The sequence below is a fragment of the Temnothorax longispinosus genome, chromosome 11, assembly GCF_030848805.1.
Source record: "Temnothorax longispinosus isolate EJ_2023e chromosome 11, Tlon_JGU_v1, whole genome shotgun sequence".
NCBI classification, from domain to species: Eukaryota; Metazoa; Arthropoda; class Insecta; order Hymenoptera; family Formicidae; genus Temnothorax; species Temnothorax longispinosus.
Genome location: NC_092368.1, coordinates 1532834 through 1555209, shown reverse-complemented (window position 1 = coordinate 1555209; position 22376 = coordinate 1532834). Strand labels below are relative to the sequence as shown.

At 37.5% G+C, this 22376-nt stretch overlaps 4 protein-coding genes across 6 annotated transcripts in view; 2 read left to right on the top strand and 2 right to left on the bottom strand.

The window, feature by feature from the left end:
* The window catches only part of LOC139821711 (uncharacterized), a 40275-nt gene extending 27490 nt beyond the window's left edge, over window positions 1-12785 (bottom strand). The window contains exons 1-2 of the mRNA XM_071792977.1: window positions 12300-12785; window positions 11874-11961 (exon numbers count right to left, since the gene is read on the bottom strand). Coding sequence (XP_071649078.1) covers window positions 11874-11892 — 19 coding nt within the window. The 5' untranslated portion in view covers window positions 11893-11961; window positions 12300-12785. The remainder of the gene's footprint in view (window positions 1-11873; window positions 11962-12299) is intronic.
* Window positions 12786-12958: 173 nt separating this feature from the next.
* On the top strand, window positions 12959-15206 carry LOC139821715 (alpha/beta-tubulin-N-acetyltransferase 9-like). Its single transcript, XM_071792980.1, has 6 exons — window positions 12959-13337; window positions 13428-13537; window positions 14075-14131; window positions 14465-14605; window positions 14673-14767; window positions 15002-15206. The coding sequence occupies exons 1-6, from the start codon at window positions 13261-13263 to the stop codon at window positions 15104-15106; spliced, it is 585 nt and encodes a 194-aa protein (XP_071649081.1). The 5' UTR covers window positions 12959-13260; the 3' UTR covers window positions 15107-15206.
* A 183-nt stretch (window positions 15207-15389) lies between these two features.
* Window positions 15390-16665, top strand: LOC139821713 (mpv17-like protein). The gene is made up of 5 exons (XM_071792979.1): window positions 15390-15704; window positions 15790-15983; window positions 16071-16183; window positions 16265-16335; window positions 16398-16665. Exons 1-5 carry the CDS (start codon window positions 15570-15572, stop codon window positions 16560-16562), a joined length of 678 nt encoding a protein of 225 aa, XP_071649080.1. The 5' UTR covers window positions 15390-15569; the 3' UTR covers window positions 16563-16665.
* Window positions 16666-16814: 149 nt separating this feature from the next.
* Window positions 16815-21558, bottom strand: LOC139821710 (arf-GAP with dual PH domain-containing protein 1). Of its 3 annotated transcripts, XM_071792975.1 has the most exons (7): window positions 21508-21558; window positions 21094-21198; window positions 18703-18928; window positions 18329-18527; window positions 17894-18253; window positions 17597-17819; window positions 16815-17522 (listed from the first exon to the last, which is right to left on the bottom strand). In XM_071792975.1, the coding sequence occupies exons 3-7, from the start codon at window positions 18858-18860 to the stop codon at window positions 17455-17457; spliced, it is 1008 nt and encodes a 335-aa protein (XP_071649076.1). In that variant the 5' UTR covers window positions 18861-18928; window positions 21094-21198; window positions 21508-21558; the 3' UTR covers window positions 16815-17454. The 3 variants fall into 3 exon arrangements, with proteins under 3 accessions (XP_071649076.1, XP_071649075.1, XP_071649074.1); XM_071792974.1 differs by lacking the exons at window positions 21094-21198; window positions 21508-21558 and adding an exon at window positions 19329-19506 and having other exon boundaries at window positions 16815-17519; XM_071792973.1 differs by lacking the exons at window positions 21094-21198; window positions 21508-21558 and adding an exon at window positions 19329-19504.
* Window positions 21559-22376: the final 818 nt, after the last annotated feature.

Here is a 22376-nt window from a genome sequence, read left to right as displayed (position 1 = left end):
CTTGTCGAACTGTAAAACAAATAGCAGAAGCTTCGCCAGGCGAAAGCTTCGCCTATATCTCCGGGCGCCGAAATTTATCGCGTACACTAGTTAGCATTGTAGGAGCAAGATAAGGGCATCGTTACAACGATGCTCACGCAGATAACGTTAAGATAAGTAATTTCGCGCGGAAACGACCTACACTGTCTCGGTAAACACTTGAAAATTTAAGAAAAGTTCGCAAATTCTATATAAATCTGCTTTTTGAAAAATTCATAACTAAAGTTAAGTAAACTTTGATAATAACAAGAGTATATTAAGTACTTTTACATTAAAAAGTATTTTGAAAAACCTAGTCTATTTAATTATCGATTAATAAATGACAAAATATTTCACAACTCTCGCTAGGATTCGGTTCGATTCGGTGATGCACATTCACACTTTTTGTTAAAGATCTAAGAGCTTTGACGACAAAGATGTCGTAGGTAGGACGATAAGAAACGAAAATAAATATACAACGTCGAGCAACTAGATAACCCGTGCGACCCTCTTAGCGTCAAGAGACACCGAGAACGGACTTCATAAGAGAGTTTCGTAAGCAAAGGACGTAAGCAACGTGTTTCTCGGCTTCTCAGGAAACACGTATCTTCTTTTCCCGATGAATGAGCAGCCCGATATTACTTAATTGATTCATCAAATATCGTGGATACCTGTGCACTATTTATTACGCGTAGGTAAAAAGTAAATACTTGTTTTTACCTTTTTTTTTTTTCAAGAATAAAATTTATCGTGGCGTGATAGCATTGAACGCGAAAGCGGTGTACAGAGGAAGAATAAAGAACCAGGAATCGCGAATATCTCTTGATAAATTCCGGGATCTAAATTTAATGACGTACGGACAAATACACGCACACACATATATACACACGTAGAAAGAGAAATAGAAGGGAAGAAAGAAAAGCGGAGAACTCGAGGCGCAAGCGCGAGATGTGCGCCGGACTAGAATACGCGTTCTGTCTCGTAATAAGTGCTCCACATGACGAAGCCGGAAAGACGCCTAGTGTCGCGTCGCGCGACTGAGTGCCGGTATTTTTAATATCGTTCCTATGTTTAGCTCAGCGAATAGGACATCAGTCGTCGTCGTCGTCGTCGTCGTCGCCGGCGTCTCCGACGCTAAAGACGCGGGAAACGTCAGGTGTCAGTTATACTAAGGCGAGGGGACATGCGTCCCGATATTTCACGGCGTACTTCTTCCGTTTCGATCCTTTTTTTTCTTTTTTTCACAATGAAAGAAAAGGGGAAAGATCCCGCGTCGTGCTCACTGCACGAGGCCACCGACGCCTTCGAGAGACTTCCGTTTCACGTCAGGACATTCCACGTAGGTCAGCGAGCAGAACGATTTTAGCAGCGACCTTTAAGACATTCGGACTCGCGTCCATCCGCCAAAGCTGGAGCGTTCGGGGATAAACGCGACTCGAAATGCATTTAATTCATGATATGCAAATCAATTTAGAAGAAACGCCAAGTCTGACAAATAATTGGCGCGCAGTTTAATAGGTAGAAAATATGTGTACTAAATACACAGAAATATTATTAGGCTATTACAATCCAGCTTTGACAATAAATAATATTTTTTCTACATGGATTTAATTCATTTATCGATTCGATACGTTGGGAGACAGCGAAGGCACAGGCAAGCGCATCGTTGATAAAATCTTGTTAATCGACTGGTTATGCGGAAGCGAAATCTATTTTAACAGTTTTAGACCGGTTGCCGAGACCTGTAACTCCACGTCTTGGAATTCTCGTATATAAATGCGATTAAAAAACAGGAATACCGGAATACGTAATATCTCTCGATAATTATCTTTACTTTTCTGCTTCTGATTTGCTTGAATCTCTGAATGTATGACCATTGTTAGATATAAACGTGTCTGGATGATTAAAGCGGGTGTGTAACAGATGAGACTGAGACTGAGACTGAGACTGAGACTGAGACAGAGACAGAGACAGAGACAGAGACAGAGACAGAGACAGAGACAGAGACAGAGACAGAGAGAGAGAGAGAGAGAGAGAGAGAGAGAGAGAGAGAGAGAGAGAGAGAGAGAGAGAGAGAGAGAGAGAGAGAGAGAGAGAGAGATGATGGCGAAAGTCTGTTCAGAAAATGAGGAAATAGCCGCGAAGAACCATGTGCGCATAATGCACAATGTTACGCCTCAACCGTATCGGAGCGGAGCACCATATGCAATCATTGCTCGGATAAATGCCGACTTTATAACGTTAACGTTTTAAAATAAGAACACAATTCCTGAATTCAGGAACGGAATTCAAGGTTTCATGAAACCTCTAATTGTCCCACAAACCTACGACACCTTTTTTCTCCAAAGCCCTTTGTTACTGCTTACACTATTGCTTAGTTTTCAAATGACTCGTCTAAGGGAGATAGGTGTCTCGTAACAGACCGCATTTCTCTTCTCCTAATTTAGGATAAATTCAAATATTTGCACCTGTCTAAAGTCACTTACATATGAGTTTATGATGTGTACAACGTTTACCTATCTATATATACAGGCCGATACGTACATTTCTTACACAAAGTTCAAAGTCGAATAAAAGCTCTAAAAAAAAATTCTTTTTCAAACATTCCATCAACTTCCTATTCCAATAAAAAGATAACCAAATAACTTATCATATTTCCGATATTATTATACGGAATGATATATGCGGAAGAAAGGCAAGTTAATAAATTATACGAATAGAATCGAAAATATTTTCTTTATCTAAAACGCGTTGAGAACTTGTTATCGGATAGAAGGAGACTCTTAACTGGTATTAAATGTGAAATTCATAGAAATTACGAAGACACTTAACATTACAAAGCTATGATAACAATTCGACGATTCTCGATGCAATTTCTTCCTCCAAGCTTTTAATAAATCTATTTATATTTAGATAAACGAAAAAATGATAACAGCCGATAGAGTCGGAGCTATCTCTTATCTAGCCAACGTCTACAAGTAGCGAGGACAGTAGTGGCGATGTACAGGAGAGGGAGGATAACATGCCGGACCGCCGATCGTCAACGATAATGGTTAATGGATAAGCATCTAGCAAGATTTATAGTCATCGCGGAGCCGTCGGTCGCCGCGCTCATTTTATCGCTGTGTTAACAAAAGTTACGAGAATCTTACGTCTGATAAGCGAGGTTTTACGTGCGACCGAGATCGCACGCACTTCGGGAAAGTGCGTTTCATCACGAGCAAGTCTCACGAAAAATCAGTCGCGTGTCGTTAATTATTTCGCACTTAAAACAATTGAAACGTCAATTTTACCGAAACTAATGTACCGTAATGTGCTACAAGCGATTACGATTATAGTAAGTCGTTAAAAATGTCCGCGCAAACCGATGACTCATTCAGCACTCTCTTTATGAATTAATATCTGAGGTTGTCCGAGGTCTTCGCTTGTTACTACCAACTTTTCATAAAAGTGACCGACACAGCCGGCCTTCAACGCACATTAAAGGCTGCATTCCGATATTCACTGTTAGTACTGCAAATCTATATTTTACTTCACGTATACTATAGATTTTCAGTACTGAAAGTTGCTGACAGTAAATTTCGGAATGCAGCCAAAGACGCACAATAGAATTGAGATTGAATAGAGATTTCCCAGATTTTCTTAATTTTCCTCTCACTCAATTCTTCTGCCACCCAAAGTGATGTCTATAGTTCTGTGAAATACCATAGCTCTGCGAGACAAATCGTGGACAAACAAATTTGGATTTCGGGGTGCTAGGTATTGTTAATTTCACAGACCTATAGATACACCGCAAATCCAAGTGTGTAATTTGAGAACTGGAAAACCTCTGCTACTTTTTTCATTGTATATAACTCTCGAGAATATTATTGTATTTTGACTTTTTTTTCCGATCGTAAATAAACTGGAAAATACGTACTTTAATTCAGTTAGTCTAAAATCATAATGAGTAGGCAATAAATACGTGTTGAAAAACTAAAAATCATTTCATTAACAATGCTAATAATGTGCTACATTCGCCTGCCAATAGCTTTAGAAATGCCGACGGCGTTCGGATCCTAATCGCTATCGAGAAGCTATCAATTATCTGCGATGTCTTCTCGAAACACACGTATCCATTGATCGTACAGTCATTATAAAGTCGAAATGTGAAATGTAAGCTTTCGAGGGTCATCGGGCCATAGATCGCTTTGGGTGGTTCGCCTTTTTAACATATCCGGTGCATAAATGGGGGAAAATAACATGCGAGGAGAAAAAGAAGGCGACGCGAAAGAAGAAAGTTACGTTTCTCGTTACGTAAATGCGGCGTTTCGTGCCGCTTGCTCGACGTTGATATCGTTTCCCCCGTCGCGCGTCGCTCCCTGCCAGATATACATATTTCTGACACACATTCATATATTCTACGCACATCGGAGTAGAAGCGTCTTGTCGGAGGAGGGCAGTCGCGAAAGAACCCGGGCGAAGGTTACGGCCGACCCACGATGCAAAACCGCACGAGGCATGTTATCGTATATCAAGTCCCTTAACGAGACCTCGCTGTCTAAATATAGCTCTGGAGCAGCGAGTACGCAAAGTGTTAGTTAAATAAATATTAATTACGTTAGACAAATTAACCGTGTAACGTCATGTACGCTGAAGGAACAATCGGTAATATTAAGCTGTTTTTTTTTATTATCGTTAATGGATACTTACGTGAAATGTTTTAATGATTTAATTAAAATGAAGCCAATGCTTGTTTTTGCAATATAGCCAATTTAACATTCTGCGTATCATCTCTGTAGCTAAAAAGTCGTAAATAAAACTCTTATAATAAAACAAACTTGATTTATTTTTTATGTAATATCTATCGACCATCTATTTTCGATTCGTGCGTCATTGCACAAGCGATGTTGATTTCTAACGATTCGATGACAAGAGCTGTCACTGTTGACGTTTCACTGTCATTCATTAAGAAATTGCTCACTAGCGATCGATACGATAAGATCTAATATGTTAATATATTAGAGCGGGACTAACCTGAAGCAGATTGCAAAAATTCTACTTGCACGGATTTGAGAAAATTCGTATTTTCGATCGTATCTTCAAATTTATTCCTGCAGTCAGGCATTTGTCCGTAATGCTATGCCACGTGTTATGTTTGAGCGCGTGAACTGAGAGCAATTCGATTGGTTAAACATTTCTCACTTAAAAGCTATTATACAGGTGTGTGTATAATAGCATACATGAGTCATTTTAATGTCCTTACCTAAATATCTTCTTCCCTACGTCTTTAAGGCTCCTGGGTAGTCACCGCGGCCTTATTGAATTTCTTGCTATCGAAAAATGTTTTTTATGTTTTTATTGGTTTAATTTATTAGTATATCAACAATAAATATGCATCCCTTACTTGCACTGTGTGCTCGCCTCTGCATATAAAACAGAAATTTGTTGCGGCCACTTTTGACGCCCTATATCTCGAATACTACCTGTCTTAAAAATTTAACCCAAAGACCAACGGAAAGCTTACATCGTGTACAATGAGATTTGAAACTTACGCCGACCGCAAAAATTTCCAAAGAAATTTTTTCGACGATATTTAAATTAAAAAAAATTACGGTAAACCGAGGAAAAAAGAGCAACGTTATTCTAGCGTCTGCAGTCGTTGGTACAATTGTTTTGGTCACACGCATATCAATGCCGAATATACTGTTTTTCAGGAAATTTTATAAGCTTCAAATTTGGTCTGAAGCATTTTGTACGTATCTCTCATAGAAACTGAGAAAATTACAAAAAAGTGTGGCAAGCCCCATTTTTTTACGAAAACTCTTAAGAAAGGCATAATTGAAATGACAATTTTATAAAAACTTTCATTTCAAAACCGATTCCACTGCAGGATCATATACATATGCATATAAACTTTTGAAAAAATGTCGATATTATTTTTTCTAAAGTAATTTTATGTCACGTTTTGTAAAAAAACTATAAATTATTAAAAAATTTTTAACGTGAAAAAATATTTAAAAGGCTATATCTGTGGAAGTATTCGTCGCGGAAGGTGAAATAAAAAATCATTTTAAAGATAATTTAATAAACTTGGAGAAACGTGTGTATTTAAAAAAAAATAACTAGAAAATCCGCCATTTTGAGAAGTGTACCTAAAAACCGTCACTTTTACGGATGTCAAAAATACTATTAGTCGTACGCAAATCGGTCGAAAAACAAAATAATGAAAATTTAATAACCTTTCTATTTGATTTTAACAATTTTTTGCGTAGGACTACCCATTTCCGACTTATATTGCGAGGAAATATTTATTCTCACAATTTCCAAAAGTCAAAATTTCATTTAAACTGTAATATTTCCACCCTATTTTGTCAGGTTTGTCGCGTGGTATTCCCAAATGAAAAGACATTTCAATAAAAAATCACTATAGATCGTTTCAGAACACTTCTAAAATTGACCGGGGACTAATCTTTTCCCTCGACAATAAACAAACAACCATAAAACGAAGACATACGGGAAAACAAACTTTTCAAATTTGACGACTATCAAAAAGAGTGGAAATTGTTCCTCCGCATATTTATTCCTCGTAAATCTTTCTCCATTCAAGAAAAATGATAGTGAATTTTTCGAAATCCAATGAATACCATTTTTGTGACGAGTCATGCTGTATTTCATATTTAGTATTTATTTTTGTGACGAGTTATGCTGTATTTCGTATTTAGTATTTATTTTTGTGATGAGTCATGCTGTATTTGGAGAGAAAAATAAGGGTCATAAATGTTTTAACTTTGGGATTTTACCTATTTTCTCCACACTTTGATTTTGACAGTAAACGGATATTATCCACGTTATTCTACGGCCCAAAAACTATGAAGAAATTATGCAAATTTTACGTGCCGACTTGGAGGTAAAAATCGGTCACTTTTTAATATACTCATTTAAAAATCCTTTTTCAGAATTAAAGTGTATGATGCACTAATGTACCTCAGAAATTCAGATCTTCTTTACCTACTCTGAGTAATAGGGCGCCTAGAGCTGTCAACTCATGACAACATTTGCTTTATATAAAAATTCTGCAGTTTGTTGTCACAAAATGAGACAGTCCTCAGAATCAGGCTTAGATTCCTAATACATGTATATAAGATTAGTGTAAAAAACAATTATAGTGAGTGTGTGCGTACGATGCCCGTACAAAAGAGTATACAAAAATATATCGTTCGCTATGAGGTGCATTAGTGCATACCAACCAATCATAGCATTCAAAATTTTTTAGGTTGTAATCAACAAATTTTTGTTTATTCCCTGTTCTTATTGCCTGTACCTTTGTATTGTGTTCTGTCTCTAACTCTAGAAATAGATTTTTAAATCTGTAAAGCCAATAAAATAAGTTTTTAGAAAAAGTCGCGCTTGATCGGTAAAGACAATTTGTGGCTAAAAAGTACGAACGGTTACTTGTGAAGAATTTTCAAATGCCTATAATTCAGAAACAATTTTTGGGAGCAAAAAACCCCCTTGGGGTAAAAAACGCCAAGGTGACGTGTTTTCTCGTCGTACTTTCTTCGCGATCGCTTAATCGCGCCGCTGTTCGCGGCGGTAGGCTCTTATTCTCTCGGGAAGGGGAACGAGAGATACGAAACGAAGAGCTCCTAAGAAGTTGCGACCTCATCGTAAAGCATTACATAACACCGATAGCGCCACTTCGTGCATCCCGCGCGTCTGACAGCCGACCGTGCGTCTTATCACGTCGCCTCATTGCGTCGCGTTTCGTCGCGCGACGCCAGCGAAGAATATGACGACCGCGATCTCAAGGTTGACCACGACTGGGGATAATCGCGAATCCATGGGAAAAGAGATGTCTACAAATCAAGAAGCGGTTGACGCAGGTGCTGGCGCACAAAACGTGGTAGCGAACAAGCGAGTAGCGCGCGCGCGAGAGTGGCGAGTGGAGGCACGTGGCCGCGACCAGCGCGTCGAACAAGCGCAACGAACCGACGTGTGGATGCACGAATGCAGACGGAGAGAGCCGGTCTTTTCTCCTATCTCTCTTTCAATAGCGATTATTATTGCACGCGTTACGCAATTCTCTCGCCACCCTCCTCTCTCGGCGCGTACGCGCTACTGGCCGCCAATGACCAGAGCTAGATAACGTGTGCGCCCCACTTTGCAGACTCGCTAATCTTGGACTATAACTCGGACTAGATTCCTCCGAGTTATGGTCCTCCTTCTCTCCCTCTTTCTGCCTTTCCCTCCCTTCCTCTGTGATAATATTATCGTTCTGAAAATTGAATCCCGCGCAAATTAAGTTGTCTCTCCTGTCGTGCTTCCGATTTTACTGCGAATACATCATCCGCGAAGGCGCGAGAAATCTCTATATATCTTTGATGTAATTCTAGATTTGACCGTGTAAAAAAAAGGAATATTCTTGATTTGAAAATATCTTTAGTTTCAACGTTCAAAAAGTTGGAAATCTTGAAATGAGATTATATTGCGTTAAATGAAGAAAATTACTTGAATGAAGTCATTATATAATTCAACCAAGAAAAAAGAAGTTAAAATAAAAAGTTGAAATTCTTATAAGATGTAGATTATTTCGTATATACGCAAGATTACTATATAATCTTTTATAAGAATTTCAACATTTTATTTCAACATTTTTTTCTTGGTTCAACTATATAAGTTCATTCAAGCAGAAAAGTTGAAAAATTACATTGAAAAAAACGTCCGTATGTGTGTGCGTGCACGCATGCGTGCGTGCTTGTATACGCGTGTGCGTGTATGTATGTATGTACGGATTTTACCAAAAATTTCTATAACTCAAGAACTAATATAATCAACTAAATCTTAAAAATTATATATAAAATAGGTGTAGAAAAGACTAAAGAATATAATAGAATTAGAAAAATAGCCAATATTATAATATTTTTACCCTTATTAAAAGGTACACCTCAATCAATTGAGACTTTTCAAAAATTGATGTGTTTTGACAATTTAATATTAATTATTGGCAACCTTTCTAATTCTAGTATATTTTTCAGTCTCTTCTATCCCTATTTCATATATAATTCTTCAAGACTTGGTTGATTAGACCCAGCTTTATAAGCTTCTATGTATGTACAGAATCTCTGAAATTTCAAACGTCTGAATCTCAAAAATTAATCAAACAAATCTTAAAGAATTCTATATGAATCAGAGGTAGAAAAAACTAGAGAATATAATAAAATTAGAAAAAAATTACTAGTATAATAAAAAAAACACATGTGCATTTTCTAGTTCTATATGAATCAGAGGCAGAAAAGACTGGAGAATATAATAAAATTAGAAAAAAATTACTAGTATAATAAAAAAAACACATGTGCATTTTCTAGTTCTATATGAATCAGAGGCAGAAAAGACTGGAGAATATAATAAAACTAGAAAAAAATTACTAGTATAATAAAAATAGCATATGTGCATTGCTTCCTCATTATTTTTTTCACTTATATACACTTCTCACAAAAATTAAAGAAACACTAAATTTTTCTTTAAAAACAGGCAAAATTCAAGCAGCTTTAACTTTGTTAAAAATAAACGAAATTTAAATTTCGTAGTTAATATTTCTGAGAAGTGTATAACTCAATAACTAATCAAGTAAATCTTAAAGAATTATGTATGAAATAAGTATAGGAAAGACTGAAGAATGTAATAAAATTAGAAAAAAAATTGCTAATATAATAAAAATAGCACATGCACATTGCTATTTTTAGTTACAGCTTATCTATAGTAAAACTTATCACAATAAAAAAGTGTACAAGTTAGAAACTTGCACATTGCTTCCTCATAATTAGAGATTGTTAGCATTGTTTCTATTCAAAGTCAACTTGTTTTTAAAGTAGAGAAATATAATTATAAACATAAAATAGTATGACTTTTGTAAACCTAGCACTTTCACCAATAAAAAAAAGTTTGGATCTATGGCATAATTAAGTGCTAATTTTGTGCTAATTTATTGTTCTAGAAATTGTGCTAATTTATTGTTTCCCAAATTTTGTGCTCCTATCAATTTGCGGGAAATAAATAGCAAGAGTAGAAGTGCTGACTTCATGTTAAACTAGCATCTCAAGAGTGTGGTCACGACAAGAATAAAGTTCATTAAAGCAATTAGTTGCTGGGTCAAATTTGGTTTTAAAATAACACTACAATTATGTGCTTTTAAAATATGTAAAACTGGAATATGTTGCTCATTGTTTAACTTAATAAAATGCATAAGAAGTAGGTCACAACAAGAGTAAAGTACATTAAAGCAATTGGTTACTGGGTCGACTTTGTTACTAAAATATTGCTAAAATTATATGCTTTCAAAATATACAAATCTAGAATTTGGTACTTGTTGTTTAACTTAATAAAATCTATAAAGAATGTGACGGTGCTAGCGTCATTTAGTTTAAACAACAAGCACCAAATTCTAGATTTGCATATTTTAAAAGCATATAATTTTAGTGTTATTTTAAAAGATCAAATTTGACCCAACAATTTTGCATCTTGTTGCCGGTTGATCCTATGACAAAAATAGTTATTATCAATATTAAAGAGGAAGAAATTCTCTATTTGTCTGTCTACTTTTGTCTGGAACATTTTCTCATTTTCTTAATATTTTTTAAGATATTGAAGGAAATTTTTCAATATTCAGCAAATTTTTCTTGAATATTTAAAAAAATATTAGAAAAATAAATGTTTTGGACAAAAGTTGTAGAGAATTTCCTCCCCTTTAATATTGATAATAACTATTTTTGTTGTAGGGCCAATTGAAAACGATATTGCAAAAGAAACAAATTTTTTTGCCTCTATTTTTCCAATATGGCGACTAGAGCAGCGGGTCGCTAAGGTCGAAAACTCCGAAAATTATTTAGACCTCCAATTACATAACCTCGCAAAATTTTAAAACTGGATTTAACGTAAAATAACGTCTTTTTGTGTCTATTGACTGGGCTATGGCTACGGTCAACGTGACGCTACAAATGCTTTGGAGCGTTCTTCTTCTCTTTCTTTCTTCATTGAAAGAAAAGAGAAGAGGAATGCTTCGAAGCATTTGTAGCGTCACGTTGACCGTAGCCTATATGTTAAACAATGAGCACCAAATTCGCGCAGATTGGAATACTTTGAAAGCACAAAATTAGTATAAAAATCTGGTATATCAATTTTTTTGTTTGCGATACTTGTTTCTCAGGAGTGGGGGTACTAGCTTAACGTGAAGCCAGCACCTCCACTTTTGCTATTTATCTCCTGCAACCTGCAACGTGGTACAAAATTCGGGACTAGAGCAATCAATTAGCACAAAATTAGCACTTAATTATGCCATAAACTCGAATTTTTTTTTAATGATGGGGATGCTAGGTTTACAGAGGTTGGTAATTCGCCGTGGTTCATTCGCGTGGTCAAGAAAATTTCCAATTTACATGCTCGTATAGGTGGTGAAAGATTAAATGACCGGAGGAATACGACTTCAATGTTGTTGCTATGCGGAAAGCTCGAAGAGAACGCTTTTCTATTTTTTGTTAGAAAATCGACAAAAGAGAGAAGCATATTATCGGAATCGTTAGGCAGCAACTCGTGACAGGGAGGAAAAGGCTTCACTGATCTTGATTTGTAGCATCGATCTGGGAAATTGTGTATAAATTCGTGCGAACGTAACCGTGTATACGAAACCACGTGCGAACGTAATGTCACCCACGCGGCGCGCGGCGTCGCGGCACGGCGCGCGGTGGCGGTATCCATAACGGCAAAAGATGGCTGGCTGATTTTTTCGGCGCGCGGGTTGCCAGCGGCAACATGCTTTTATCACACAGGATCACGTTTGTAAAACGGCGTCTGCCGAGCGAAGGAAAAATCGTACTCACCGACACGATGATGTTTCATCCTGAGGCTGGCGGGCTGGATCAAAGTCCTACGGTTGGTCGTTTTACGATCGCTCGACGGAGTGAAAAGCTGTCAAACAGAAAATGATGCGGTCAAAAGTCAACGAATGTCGGGACGCGGTCGCGCGCCGCCGCCGTCGTCGTCGACGGCACGAATTAACGTTGAAATATCACGGACGACGAGCGCACGCTTCCACCTTCAGGAGGCACCGCGTTAAACGCGAAACGCCGAAACGCACGTGTCGCCGAAACGTCTCTCGCGAGATCCATCTTACGTGAAGCTTGGTGTACACGGCGTGATGCGCGCGCTTCTCCCGCGCTCGCGGCTTTTGCTTCGCGGTAAAGACGCCGCCGCCGCGTCGTCGCGTGGCGTACAACTAAATAAAGAAATTACGAGCCAACACTTACCGGAACGTGAGATATCGTGTTCACGCTTCTTCTCTCGATTTCGTCCCGATGCTGCAGTGCCAATTGCTCATGCCTCGTCTCTTCGTTGGTGTACGATGCTACCGCTATTGCCACTGACAGATCGGTTGACAGCTCTAAACACAGCGACAGCGACGAGCGTGTGCGTGCATCGAAACCTCGAAACGCGGCGACGCTTAGCGGTGACGGCGCGCTCGGCGTATATAGTTGAAAGAATGTCAGAACTCACACAGCTGTCAAAGTTCGTAGCTATCGCGTGTGGCGCCACCTGTAGAGTCATCGATACACTTTTATAAATGGTCGAACTCGCGGGAGATGAGTTTAGACTTTGTTCATAGCTTAGCATAAGCGTAGCATAAGATCGCTAAACCAATAAGCATCCAGCATAAAGTCGCCATATTGATTTACATAAGATACTCATTGGTCCAGCGATCTTATGCTATGCTTATGCAGCCTATGCAATTTTGTGTGCGATGGCGAGCGTTCGAAAACGTCACCCGTCACCCGAGTGCACACGAGTATACTCCCTTCTCTTTCTATCTCAGCGAGTTAGAAGGAGAAAGGAGTATACCCGTGTGTATGTACCCGGGTCCCGGGTGACGTTTCTGACAGTTTCTGAACGCAGTGGATGTTTAACCGTGATTCTAACCTCTGAAAACATAATATATTTTTTAATTGCAAAATATTGTCGAGAAGATTTGTGTCAAAAAACTGGAGCCTAGTTGGAGACACGATGATAGGAATGTGCCTATCTCAAATTAATTAAAAAAAAAAAAAGCGGAATATTGTATAAAGGTCAAAAAAAGGAGTCAGATTTGTGTTAAAAAACTAGAGTCGATTGGAGATAAGGTGATAAGACTAGACTAGTCTTATTACAAACATTAAAAAAAAAAGTAAAATATTGTAAGGAGTGTAAATTTTTTAATTAAATTCACATTCAATCATGAGGAGGAACACGGACACTCGTATTAGCGGAACGAACGTAATTTTAGTACCGTATCAAGAAAAGCACGTTATAAAGTTTGTATTGTTGCATGTAAACTATCTCTTTTTAACATTTAATCGGATGTGCCCTTACGACTGATACGCCGTCTCGAAAATCATGTTCAGGTATCACGAGTGGATGAAAAATCCTACATTGCAGTATTTGACGAGCTCCGAGCCGTTGACATTGGATGAAGAATTCAAGATGCAGAAAAGGTGGTTGGAGGATGAGGACAGTAATTATCATCTAGACCTAGACTAACAGAGGCTTTTACACTAATACAAGAGAAGATATGTAATTCTGGGCATTGACTTGAAGTGTGTGTAACATTTTACACCCATTGTTTCTTCTTCTCATACTATTTCAAATATATGTGGATAGAAAGTCCTGCGCATTTTTTTACATTCACAAGTATATGCAATCAAAGCCATAATATTATTTCTACGTTTTGTACTTATATTTATATATTAAAAATATTTTACACAATATATCATCTAATATAGATGATAAAATATAGATCTAAAAATCCAAATATATAAAAAACATGTGTTTTAATACACAATGCCAAAAAGAAATGAATGCTAAGGGGTTATGAAAAAAGAAGACAATAGGTATGAATTACTAATGTATGTCATGCCGAGAATTACAAATTTTTGAAAGCTCTAGGCAAAACTCTAATACTTTAGAAGTACTTTTAATAACTCGCTATATAATAGTTACTCACGTTTAGGTGATTTTCATACAATTTTGTGCTTGTGTTTTTATGTTGTAGAATGCACTTTCATTATTCTTGATAAACATGGCTATCTGCAAACCGGAAGTGAAGTAGGTATGTATCTTTGGGTGCGATCTACTTGGCGCTCCGGACTGCTCCAGACGCTCTTGGAAACATTTCATCCTTGGCTGCATTCCGATATTTACTGTCAGTACTGCAAATCTATATTTTACGTCACGTATACTATAGATTTTCAGTACTGAAAGTTGCTGACAGTGAATATCGGAATGCAGCCCTTGTTGTTTGAAGCGTCTAATGGATCGCATGCTTTGGAGCGTTTTTCTTCTCCTTCTTTCTTCATTGAAAGAAAAGAGAAGAGGAATGTTGAGAGAAGGTGCAGCCTTCGTGTCATATCAATCAATCCCTCTTTCGACCGATTCGTTTCAGATGCCATGGCGGGGGACACCAATCTGTTTCTCCACAACTCGCAAGAATTATGTATCGCCGAAATAGAAATTATGATAGCCGACGAGGCAAATCGGGGCAAAAGGAGGGGTTGGGAATCTGTTATTCTAATGTTACTCTATGGTAATTTGGCCGTACGATTATTGGACTCAACACTCCTCTTTATGATTTATATTTATTTTCGTAACAGGCGCCGAAACGTTGAATATTAATAAATTTTGCGCCAAAATCAAATTAGACAATGCAGTGAGCATAAGAATGTTTGAGAAACTTGGTTTCCGAGAGGTGGGTTAAACGGCGTGACTTTCCGTCGCGCATTTAGCATTAAATGTCCATTAAGTCCAATTTCTTCGAGATCTTAATAGTTCAATGTAGTTATATTTACGATTTAACATTTTTGTTTAAATTAAAAAATAAAATAGACTACAAGTTGTCTAAGTCACGCGCAGAAAACTAGCCATTTTTTAACGGAAATAACTAACTATAAATAATGACTATACAGACAAAATTATAATTTAGGTAGAAAGAAGTGAAGTGTTTCAAGAAGTTACCCTGGAGAAGGAAGCGTCTTCTGATTGGATAAGTTGGTTGCATTCCGAACTACAAGCCATTATGCCTAATTAACTATTACTGTTATTACAGCAAATTTATAATAATTGATATATTTATAATTGTACGACTTTATAGAAAAATGGATAGAAAAAAATATTCAAAATATAAGAAATTTTTAAAATATAAAAATTCAACCCGTACGTTTCTCCTTCCTGCAATGTACATTGTAATAGGGATTTGGGAAAAAGAGGGAGAGGAGAGAATGCTGATGCGATACAATTGACATGGTTGAGTCATGATTGAACGTGATTGAGTCTAAATGCTTAGTGCGGCTTTCATACGCCAGTATCAGCGTCACTCTTCGAAGCGGCAATATCCAATTTCTTATTCAACACTAGTAAAACACTACGACAGAGTATCCATCTTATTTGATAACGCGTATCAAATAAGCGTGATAAGCGTAAAAAACGTGAAACAAGTGATAGAAGTCGCGGCTGTAGTAAAAAGTAAGACTGTATTAAAGTAAAAATAAAGTATGTCGTTGACAAAGGCTTTTCGAATTGTGAGTAGTGTTATGCAAAGAAGGCCGTTGTTGTTTAATTCGATGGTGTACGGTTTCTTCTACACGAGCGCCGAGTTTATCCGACAGAGCTTCAGTAAGATGTCCAAGGTGAAATTCCCGAATTTCGGAATTCTTTTACGAGTAAAATTCTTTCTACATTATTCATGCTGATGAGCGGATTGTAATCTTGTAGCCGATACAGCCGATTGCCGCGGAGTCCGAAATTTCTCCTAATGTCAAAGGACCAATATTAATTCAAGTACAAAAACTTTGCGAGACGTTAGATCTGGTAGATAAAAGTGCTGATTCGACGACCTACAACTGGCCGCAATTGAAGAGATACGCGATCTTCGGTTGCCTCTTGGCCGGACCGATGCTACACGGATGGTATTTCGGCAATTTTTTCATTAAGCTGCAAAGTACTTGTACAATTTCGTAATGAACTTACGAATTAATTTTAGATATTAACGACAGGTACAAATGGCTCGATACGTTCTACAGTGGGAAAACCACGAAGATCGTGTTAAAAAAACTCTTCGCGGACCAATTTATCTTGACCCCACCATTACTTATCTTGTTCTTTATCAGTTCGTATCTTTGAACGCTTCACGTGAACGTTACTTAAGTAAATCTTTTTCACAGCTTAATCTGCCTCACAAATCTTACAGGTATGAGTTTAATGGAAGCTAAGTCGGATCTCCTTCGAGAGTGCAAAATTAAGTTCGTGCACACTTTTCAGGTTCGTTTCCGAATTCAAAAATTAATACATTACGGAAATGATATATAATCTTTGTTTTTCAGACTTCGTGCGGTTATTGGTTGCCGGTGCAATTTGTGAATTTTCTATTAATTCCGCCGTCTTTTCGAGTGATATATGTCAGTGTTGCTGCTTTCTGCTGGGTCAACATTCTATGTTACTTGAAAAATTTACCCGTTTCCGAACACGAGCAGAAAGTAGAATACTGAGATTTTTCATATGCATGCATATCCATGTGCGTACCTGAATAATTAATTACTAATTCGTTAACGAGTCCGATTTCTCGATTTTTTACGTGATAATATCATTCCGTTTCTACTGTCAATAAAACATTTTCAGAAATGTCAAAATATTGAATGCACAATTAGCACATGTATAGACAATTCATCGTTTAATATTTACTTCCAAATATTATTTCATTTATGGAAATAGCTTAGGATCAAATAATTCTTTAGAGGAAATAATGAAAATGAGTGATAGGCCCTCAGAATTTATTTTGTATGTACAGATTGTGTATCGTTATCACTTTGTGGCCTTATAAATGGTGGTCTAAATAAACCAGCTAAGAAAATAAAAAAAAGGAGAAAAGAAAATACTGCGAATCCGTGAATCTTTAAAATAATGTCTATCCTAAAGCTAGGTTTACCGTTCAATAGATTGTTCATAAGAGATTAGATCAAACTTCTGGAAGAGAATTTCTTTTGGTGTTCCGAACGTTATACTGTCAAGAGACAAGCATCACGCATATTATTGCTAAGTAAAAATTCCTTGTAATGTTGTTACGACATACTGCCTGCCTACTCGGTTCGATCGTAAGCGACACAAGTATTTATTTCGACGCAAGAGCGTTACCGAGGAGCGGTTGGTGCTTGCAGTTTATCCACGTTGATCAACATCTTCGAGCAGTCTTATGCGTATGTTTCTATACTACATTAACCGTGCGCAAGTTAAATACATGACTCAACAGCAACAAGATGAGTAAGTAAACCGAAGCTATATGCGCCATTACGCCTGCATGCTGAGTCATGTATTTATTTCGGCAATTCGATTCGAACGAATACCGGTGAATAATTAAGAAAGACGTCTAAGAGGAATCCAGCCCTATCTCGTGGACGAAAATATATTCATTGTTCCGCTTGCTGTGCGCTTTCTTACGAGTCTCGCCGCTACTGTAAATGAAAACCAACGTACACATTCGTATTTCTTTGGGTTAAATTTTTATACGTTCCGGGTACCGGCTTACCGGTCGCGTCCTGTGGCGTTAGCGGTTTATCTATTACTTTTTGGATCACGTTGATCCATTGCGATCTGTCTTCATCGCTTTGCGCAGAGAGCAGGTAAGTTCTATCAGGTGTCTCGAGAGTAAACGAAAATCCTTGATCCCTAGCACCTGGCGGTACGCCGGTCTTTACCGCAAAACCTTCGGAACCATGTCCCAGGAAGATTTCACCTTTTGGATGGGCGTCCTTAAAAAGTAGAGAGAAAGATGTAGATCGTTTAAGTAACAAGCGATTCAATACAAGTAAAAATTAGAACGTACCATAGGATCGTCATGATACATGAGTTTTCTACCGTCTAACGTAAACCATCTTTTTTTGTAAGCGTCTGTATGTCTCGGACCAGTTTTCCATAGGAAGCCTTCGCGCGGAAAATCCCTCGTGAGTTGCGACAGTAACTCGTTCTCACTCGCACCCGGATACGCCACTTGTAAACGGTGCAGTTTCGCACACCTGATGGCGAGGTACCAATTCGTGATTACTTCCGGATCCTCGTGATACACGTAGATATGTCTCGTCGTACCATCCTTCATAAAGGACAATTGAAGACTGTTCTGATTGCCAGTTTTCGGTGGCGCGAACGCCACATTTAGTTCAGATATCCTTAGAACAGCTTTGGGTTCCTTGAAGTAAACGTAAGATTATGTATTTGCACTCTCGTGAACTTATTAAATTCATCACTATCTTACTCAGGTTACCTTATTTTCCTTAACGTGATACTTGAGTGTGTCCTCCGCCTCGCAGAGTACAAATTTACGAGTATGGTAACGCGAATCTTCCTTTCCACGTTTCATTAAAAATCCTTCCATGAATCCTGACACATAGTGATTTTGTCTTTCGGGGTGACAAAATTCCTCCCTCTCGTACTTTGCCCTTATCCACTGTTCAACTAAAACTCTATAATAAGTTTTGTAAATTACTTTCTAAGGTAATTCAATCACTTTATATAATATTAATTCAAATAAAAATACTATTTAAAATACTAATTAAAATATAATACAACTGCCAGCTGATAACCATATCATAAGGCGATAACTAAAACAGGAAAACCACAGATGACTCGATAACTCACTGTGGGGCATCTGGGCTTGGTCTACGGTAACAAGAGGGTACACGTTCCTCGTAGTGCAATCTCGCCGCGGCATTACCCACTTCGCGTATCCTATTCACTTGAGAATCTTCCCATCTGTCTAACTTTAAGTGCTTCACTTTCGAAATATGTGCTCCCATAGACCTGTGTACACCGGCGCACCTCGTGCAAACAAATATACCTATATTGTAAGATGCCCATTCTGGATCTGAAACGTAATGACAGCCCAGTCAGTGACGATAGTGACGTTGTATAAGAAGAAAGAAAGAAAGAAAGGAAGAAGAGATATTGTGTGTGTATTCCCAGTAATCAAGAATACAACTTTCATCGTTTCGTTTCAAGCGTGCTATCGCTAACGATATCATCGAGTCCGGTCGTCGTTGGAATTCGTGACGCCGCACAAATAAAATATCAGGCGTCACGAGCCGTGACCGTTCTCGCGCGACGCTACATTATGTAATCGTAATATTTAATATCGCGATAAAAACAAACATTCCGACGTCGCGGGACAAACGCCGGGAGGTTAAGGACGCACGTCGCGGCTGAATGTGTCTCGCTCGGCCGCGACGGCTCAGGTAAATGGGAGCTCTTTTACGGAACACACTCACTCTTGGCCCCGCAGTCTGCACACACGTTGTTCCCAGGCTTTTTCAGGAGTTCCGCCAGCAACTTCTCATTCGCATCAGCCATCTTAAAACATTGGCGAACGTGGGTGACGTTCATGAGAAACCTGAGAGAGGCCATCCGCCCATCCCGGCCTTTTTCGTGTGTTGCATTTTCCGACGCGCCGCCTGAGAAAGTGCAACTCAACTACGTCGTTTCGCTCGGTAACCGCACATGGTTTGCGTCCGTGCTAATGGTTCGTGTCCGAACTAGCCAGCCGGCCGGCCCGGCGCTCGGCAAGCTTCGAGCGAGGAGAGAAGGACAGACAATTCTCAATTCTCAATTCCCAATTCTCAATTCTCAATTCTCAATTCTCAATTCTCAATTCCCAATTCTCAATTCCCAATTCTCAATTCTCAATTCCCAATTCCCAATTCTCAATTCTCAATTCTCAATTCTCAATTTTCAATTCTCAATTCCTAATTCTCAATTCTCAATTCCCAATTCTCAATTCTCAATTCCCAATTCTCAATTCTCAATTCTACGTACCACGCTGATATTCACTGAATTCTCGGATTATACAGGCTGTTACGTTTTTACCGGATATGATATTAGAGAGACTTTAAAGTCTCTGTAATCAATATCTTCGTTAATAAAGAAAATCGGATCAGAAAGAGATGTGATTAAAAAATCTAGTAGTTCAAAGATATTATAAATAATAATAATTAAGAAAGGTGTAAATGTGTAATCTTTGGTAATATAAGCATGGAGACGCAAGTAAATACCGTCACCGGCAATCGAGCAGGACCGAGTAGTACGTCTTTATACGCTCTCCTCTTCTTCTTAGAGCCATCATGGCACACAAAAAAAACTTAAGCAGTAAAACGTTAGTAGTAAGAAAATCAACAGTTTGGAACAGTTTGCTACCGCTTACGTTATGCCTTAAATTCTTGACTGTAACTCTTTTACGCGAACGCACGAGTTGCGAGTACTCGTGAATTTTGAGATCTTAATATTTTATTTAGGTACTCCGAAATGTGCACGTTTGAATGCGAAAGAATGAGCGTTGTTTATCATTACCTCGATTCTGCAAATGCATACTTTGTACGATCTGGTATGCACGAGTTTGATGATGTTACCCAGCGATAATCCCGCTGGCGGTTTATTTTCGTCAAACAAGATAGTTTTATTTTCCTGCGTTTTCAATTTAATCTTCTCTTTACAATTTAAATGTAAATAACAGTTTGATCGAACAGTTTCCATAAATTCTTTCATAGGCTCTCATGGACAGATAGGGAAAGAAGTCTAATTTTAAGAAGGAAGCTAATTGTGATTTTACGCAATTAGATTTCAAGTTATTCTAACATCGAGCACTTCTGGGTAACCAGAAAGATCTAATCGCTGCGATTACAAATCTAACTATGCATTAGCTAAAACAAGACAAGAATGCTATTTTTTTCGAGATAATTCCGATATCGAGGACAAGAAGACGTTAGACAAGGAAAACAGGACTGACGAGTTGTAATCTTTGTTTTTCATTTTACGAGCGATTAATATTTAACGAGAAACACACATCACCTTATCTCTTGCCCACCATGGTCGCAGATGGCACAAAAAGAGTTAGTACACAATATTAATGATATATACGGACAAACAAGCGTATTATTTGACAAACGATCGAAATCATCGGCTCTACGTGATAATACGAGATCGAAGTAACGCGATAAAGTATAACAAATAGAATAGTTCACTCTGGCATTGAACTCTTACAATTTTGCGATTTTCACAATCGCAATCGTCGAACGGGCAACGCGTTCGCGGTCTCGCGCAACTTCGTTTTCTCGACGGTTTCTCGGTGAAAGCTGACTGAAGTACCTGAAACAGAATTTCGTGTTCGTCATAGTTCAGTGTAGTGGAGGTCCTTGAAAGTAGCGAGAACATTTTTTATCGATACATCACACTTCACATTCTTATCGTTTAACAAATGCTTTATTCCCTATAGAAAAATATATCACAAGAATCAATCCGATTAAAGATAATACAAAACTTGAACACATAACGCTCTCCCATTTCTGGACAAGTAGAGTTTTTAAACATAGCACAGTAAGTCAAGAGCCGGACAAAAATCCCCATTTTTGCATTTATTTCCAAATTTATTTCGTAATATATTTTTGTTTTCCTTACTTCTTGAGATAATATTTTGCATCAACATAAGTTCTTCCATGGTGTTCTTGTTCTCATTCAGTATAGGTACTAATAAATGTAAATCGCAATTAAAATTGTGTAACTCTCATATACAGAATATGTATATGTGTATTTTATAATTATATTATTGAATGTAAGCTTTAGGGCTTAATATTTGTTTATGAAGAGTCTTATCAATGGTTACACTATTTATGAAGAGTTTTATTGATATTTACATTGTTTGGAAGCACGTTGCAAACACTTGGTTAACCCTCTGCTGACAAAACATTTTATATAAATACTTAGAAAACTATAATGGAAACGTTTGAGACGATGTTATTAAACGCCATTTAAAAATTTCATAAGAAAAACATAGCCGTCAACAATTCATAAACAATTCCATTTAAATTTACATCTCATATACAATTTATTAAATGTTTTCGGCCCACTGTACGTATCGTAAAACGGAACTATAATATATATATAATTCCAATGTAAGTTTTTTAAAAAGATTTTTATTTTTATTTTAGATAAAATATCTGTATCTCCTCTTTTTATAAACTGTAATAAAACAGTCTACATAAATACTTGTTAACTTTAAAACAAAAAATTGATTTGTTTAAAATAAACAAAAGACAACAGAAGTGACATCACTCATATTCTACTTCACAATTTTATCATAAATAAATGTTTACTTTTAAGAATAAAAAATTAATTTGATTAAACAAAAGATAAGAAGAGTGACTCATATTCTACTTAATTTTGTGAACAGAAAATGTAACAAAACGCGCGTCATAAAAGCGAGTTCTTTCTTTACGAATTCCAAACGTGGTCCGTGACATCTTCTTAGTCACCCCGTCAGTTGTAAT